The sequence below is a fragment of the Vombatus ursinus genome, unplaced genomic scaffold (genome assembly GCF_900497805.2).
Source record: "Vombatus ursinus unplaced genomic scaffold, bare-nosed wombat genome assembly UNPS02014775.1, whole genome shotgun sequence".
In the NCBI taxonomy this organism is placed as follows: Eukaryota; Metazoa; Chordata; class Mammalia; order Diprotodontia; family Vombatidae; genus Vombatus; species Vombatus ursinus.
In genome coordinates, this window is record NW_020954553.1 from 11691849 (window position 1) to 11697848 (window position 6000).

Here is a 6000-nt window from a genome sequence, read left to right on the forward strand (position 1 = left end):
TTCTATGGAATCCAGCCTCTTCATGTACATGAATAGGGCAAGCCTCTCTCTGTCTGTTACTTTCTCCTTTGCCTCTCCAGTGCCCTCAAGAACATAAGGTTGTATAAAAGCTGATCCCTTTGAATCCCACTGGAGCCTATCAGCTGTTTCCCTAGAAAACCCAATACAAATTATTCCTCCATTCAACAATTTTATTGAGCTTTTACTCTGTGGAAGACATTTGTGTGTTTAAAAAGGACACTGGTTACTGATGAATTTAGTAAGGATGGGTAGTGATTTTAACAGGGACATTTGCCTGCCTAATCATGGACTCCCACCTTTCCCTTCTCCTCTATACAGGAAAAGGCATTTAAAAGGCCAATAATATTAGAGCCCTTATCAGGAGGGGGATTAGAAATAAAGGAGAAAACATTCTCTTTTTGTCATAGGAAAGCATGGTGCATCTGACCTATGATACTGTGGGCAAATCTGCCTAGCTCCTTTCCAGAAATACATGGGGCTACCTAGACTAAGTAAGTCCAGAGAAGAGCAGCTAAATTAATGGGACATGAAGACTTGTTGTGTAAGGAACAAACTAAGAGTATACACTTTGGTCTGCAGAACCAAAGGCTGTGAAGGAGGTAGAATGGAATAAAGTGTAAGACCCCGAAGAGGATTCATAGTCTGTGGGAAAAGGGCTGATAGAAACACTCCTACTAGATTAGATCTCTGGAAGCACTTCTAGATGTTTTAAACGCTCAAGTTTATGTCGAATAAAAATAAATTATTTACACATCAGGGCAAGCTTTTGGAAGTTGACATCTCAAGAAATGGTACATTGGAAAGTCACCTGTGAGACTTTGGGGAAGTCACTCTTGGGTCTTAGTATCTTCCTCTGGAAAATGTAGGGGTTGGATTAATGACTTCTGGGGGCCATTCTAGCTCTCCATTTATGAAAATAATGAATTCTAAAAGAGATAAACATATTTTAGGAAGCACTTTTGCAAACTAGAGCTGAATACAGAGAATGGTGACCAGAATGGTTGAGGAAACTTGAAAATATTCCCTAAGCAGACCCACTGAAGAAACAATGGATGTTAAATCTAGAGACAATAAGGTTTAAGATTAACATAAGCACCTTCAGGCATGGGAAGAACTATCATACCTAAAATCCCAGCAGGCAGAATGAGAAACCAGATTTTGGTTCCACATGGGGAAGAACTATCCAAAGGTGGAATGGTCTGCCCTGAAGGGGGCCCTTTCTTTAAGATCTTCAAAAAGAGTATCGGCCCACTTGTCAGGGGTGTTGTAGAGGGGGTGCCTATTTAGGGCTGGACTAGATAGAGAGATTCCCTTGTTGAGATTCAAAGGTTCTGATTAAGAAATACATAAACAGGTCTAGCTAGAACAGCCAGTTCCTAATTAGTGCCATTAGTGAATCCAGTGAAGTGGTCACATGTATTCAAAGTTGCACTTTTTGAAGTTGTAATTTTGTAAAATATGGTAATTAGTTCCAGCCCAATGGAAACATGCAGTGTGAACTTGAATACTGCCAACGACTTTGTGGAATTCATTATTTGCACTAATTAATTAGGACCTATCTCCTAATTAGGTTCATCTCCAACCTTTTGGGTTATCATCTTTGAGGTTAAAGCCATGTTCATCTCAGAAACCAAAATTCTAGACTATGAATTTGACCCAGGTGCTGATACTATTGGCAGGAGGAAGAGTTGAGCGTGGGGATTTTGTGCTGCTGCCTTAAAAAAAATAAGCTAACAAAGTTCTCCCTCTTCTAGATCATCTCCACTCTCCCCACTTGCCACAAAAATGTCTTCAATTATTTGATGGCATTTCTGAAAGAATTACTGAACAATTCAGGGAAGAACCATTTGGATGAGAAGATTTTAGGTGAGTGTCAATGTATCTGTGCATCCTGAAGGGCTCATTTGTGGTCAGGGGAGGGGTCCAGGTTCTAAGATTTACTCAGTGTCCAACTGGGGCAAAACATACTATTCCTGAAGCATTATTCATAAGTTTGCACTCCGATCAATGAAAAATGTTGCCTTTGTGTCCTTCCCAGGGCCTAGGACAATGCAACATTAGGCAAAGCCTCCTTGTGCTGAATCAATTGTGTTTTGTATTTTTTACACAGCTAGCACATTTGGCAGCTTGCTGCTCCGTTCTCCAGCCGGTCACCAAAAGCCAGATGTGGCAGAGAAGAAGAAGGCTCAGGACTTCATCCAACAGTTCCTTGTGTGAGGATTCAGCACGCCCTGAGGCCTTCTTACAGCCATCCTCCCTGCTCACTGCTGGCAACCAGTCATCCCCAGCTGTTTCAACTCAGTGACCCCTTTGGGCTGCCTTCCTGTGAGTCCACTTGGGAGCCAGGATGCCAGCTGACTGATTTCTGAGCACAGCTTCAATTTCTAGCCCCACCCCCCCACTGTCAGCACACACAGCTTTGAGTTAAAAAGAGTGTTGAGTAATCACAGTCTGAGGACAACTAGCCAATAGAACTGACATTCAGTGTTCAATCATTTATTTAATAGACATGCATAGTTCTTACCATTTCCTTTTAAAAAAAAAAGAGGAAAAAGCGTTTTGAAAAACCCAATAAATACTATGAGCTAGTTTCTTATGTTCACCTAGCTCCTCATAAGACCACCTGTGTAGCTTGGACGGGGCCACCGTGATCAGATGTCATTTCATTAAACAACCCAGAGTCCTGAGAGAGCGAGCATATGTGTGAGTCAGCAGGTCTGCAGGTGCTAGCCAAGTCACAAGGGCTTTCTTCAGAGCTTGGTTTGAGCACCTGTGCTCGGGCATCCCCGGAAGAGGATGGACAACCTGGGCCTGGCCAAAGAACCTTTGCGAGCAACATGAGAACTTGAAGATTCAGATGAAGTGGCAAGGCAGAAGCAAACAGGATTTTTCTCAGCTTGCTCATCTCCCACACTGTAGATACTGTGCCTCTCTGATGAGTGTAATATATTTTGATGATAAATGTATTTTTAACAGTGGTCAGTGTGGCTATGTTTTGTTGTTACTCCTAGACGTGTCAGTTCTGGGAGTCTTTAGATGGGTCCTTGAGCATTCTGATTTAAAAATTAGTTTTAAAAGCATTTTGTCCAGCAGTTTGGTGATTAGTCCCCTTTCGTGGTAGGAGAGGGAGGAGTCATGGTCTAAACGCCTAAGTGCTCTGCCCTGCTTTACTTCGCGGCTGCTTGACGCTAGATGGGAATAACAGGTCAGACTAGTTCTGTTGCTTCAGCGTCTCTGCCTGTCCAAGAAGGCTCCTTTAGAATCAGGTTCTTACAGTTGACAATCCAGTCCAACCTTCTGTCTCACACAGGAGTCTCTAATAATAGCAGCCAACATTTAGATAGCAATTTAAAGTTTACAAACTGCTTTACATTCTGAGCTGATCCATAAAGGAATCCTGGGAAGTTGCATATCTCCATTTTACATGTGAAGAAATTGAGGCTTATAGTTGTAAAGTGATTTGTCCAGGGTCACACAGCTGGTAACTTTCAGAGGTAGATTTCCTGGTAAGGGTAAAGTCCCTGTCTCTGCTGACTCCAGGTTTAGCACTCTTTCCATCAGCCAGCACTGCCTCATATGACCCCATCTCTGCTTGTAACACTCTTAAATGATGAGGAACTTAGTACCTCTCAGGATGGCCCATTACACTGTTGAGTAGCTCTAGTTGTCATAAAGTTCTTCTTCATACTGCGCTAAAATCTGCTTCTCTCAAACTTCTATCCGTTGGTCCTAGGCCTGCCCCTGAGACCTGTACCAGTTATGTTCCTTTCTCCATGACAGACCTTCAGGTATTTGAAGATCATGTTCACATCCTTTCTCAAGTTATTTTTCCGACTATATATATAACTCAGTTCCTTCAACTATTCTCCCCCTGGAGGATATCATCCCTAAATTTATAACTGGATCACAAATATAGATTAAAATTGTGAGATTTTTCATACTTGCATCCTATTATATTAACTCACAGAAGTTCCAGTATCAATTTATTAATATTTAGTGTTGTACTTAGAAAATTTTTACTGCTCACCTGCCCTGATTATAGAAATTTGCTATAAAAGGAAAAGGAGAGACATAGTTATAACAATGTCAAGAACCATCCCCTCAAGGGCACAGACTGACCTGATGCATACCATAATAAGGGAAAAACTCCTTTAGTTCTATAAGATTCTAGGCATGAGTCATATCTGACAACTAATCACGTCTCAGAGCTCCACATTATTCAGAGTATCTCAGAATTAAGCAGGTGGGTAAATTTCCTCTTCAGAAAGGAAACAGCACAATGAGGAAACTGAGCGAAGAGGATCCTATCTTAGGCCACACCAAGGTTGTCCCTTCAACTTTTCCCAGGACAGAACTGCAGCAGTTCTCAGACTGCAGCACATGCCATTTTCTCCTTGACTGGTGGACTGTTGGCTTTATAATACTTCAAAGAACTATTCCTGGAATCAAACTCAAAACAATATCAGACTATGGTCCCATGAGAGTTTACCTCCAATGGCAAAGTTTCACTAACCATAACTTGGGGCTTGGATATTATTAGTTTTCTCATGTTTCCCTAACAGTTACATGTCATTTATCTTTATAAATTAATACCGACCACATTCTGAGGGTTCGGATATACAATGAATACCTGAAAGTCAAGTCCCATTAATGTACTGAAGTTACATCTTTAAACCACTTTATACATTTTATATATAACTATGGTAAGTGATAGCCAAAGACTTTCAAATGAAAGGAAACTCACTCTTCATTATAGTAAACTTGTAGATTCTCCCCTACTCCCCTTTGACAAGTATTGGGAGAGGGGATCCAATTTTCTCTGTTTAGGTTCTTAAACTTCAGTACTTTAGATTTTGCAGTGTGCTCAGTAGGGCTGATAAGAACTTCTGACCCTGCCTAAATACAAGTCTGAAGGGGCTTCACAGATAAGGACATCTTAAAGAGTCTGTACAACACCCCTCTGACAGTAAATTATTATTATATTTAAACAAAATATACCCCATTAAATATTGAATAGTTTTCAAATATCAGTTTTTAAAATCACATCCTTTTAAACAGCTCAATTCATAATTTAACAGCATCCAGATTAAATAGTCCTTCAGGGGCAGAATACTGTATTTCCTAACCAAATTCCAGATTACGTAAAGATAACTAATTTTTATTCCATAGAATGTCTCCTTTGCAATTTAGCACAAAATTTTACACAACCCTGATTAACTGTAATACTATTACCCTTTTGGGTTCCCAAGAACTTACAAAAATACTTGGTTTCCTTCTAATTTTCTTCAGTGATCTTATCTCTAGTTTACCTAAACAATTGATTCTGTTATATAAAGCTTTGAAAGTTCCTACTTTAATCTTTCCAAAAGACATTTGAAAGTTCCTACTTTAATCTTTCTTCTTGGTCATCTCACACCTCTTTCCCAACTCCAAATCCTTCTCTTCAGAAAGGGGAGAGAGGTGCTTATGCTTAATCTTCAAATCTCCAAAACCTACTGAGATTTTTAGCGGTTACCACAATATGGAAATTTACGGTAAAGATATTACCTATCAATTTCAAATTCAATCTCTAATTCATTTATGATGCCACAAATTTCTACAAAGCAGGAAAAAGTTTTCCTTTTTTTGATTATCTGACTTTATCTCTGTAACCTCATTCTGACCAGGGCTAAAATGACAGCAAGTATCTTGCAAAGTTTTTTTTTTTTTAACTTAATGTGTTGATGAAAGCCTAAAGTGGGAGTGAGTCCCTGCTTACAGGAGCAGAGAGTTTGGCATCAGATTGCAGAAAGTTGGGAGAACTGTTTCGAGTATGAAGCTATGAACCTTCATTAATCTTCCCCAGCGTTCTAAACTCTTTGGCTGCAGCTTTTTACAATAGTATTTGTGGCTGGTTGCATTTTCCCCTTAGACCTCTTTCAAGGTAGCAGAATCTACAAACATTAAACACAACACAAAAGATTTTTCTGAGCATTTTAC

General features: G+C 39.9%; 1 protein-coding gene across 1 annotated transcript in view; it reads left to right on the forward strand.

Moving 5' to 3' along the window:
• Positions 1-2999, forward strand: part of INPP5B (inositol polyphosphate-5-phosphatase B) — a 72215-nt gene extending 69216 nt beyond the window's left edge. Inside the window, 2 exon segments of the mRNA XM_027864498.1 lie at positions 1776-1887; positions 2132-2999. Of these exon segments, the coding sequence (XP_027720299.1) occupies positions 1776-1887; positions 2132-2238 (219 nt within the window). The 3' untranslated portion in view covers positions 2239-2999.
• Positions 3000-6000: the final 3001 nt, after the last annotated feature.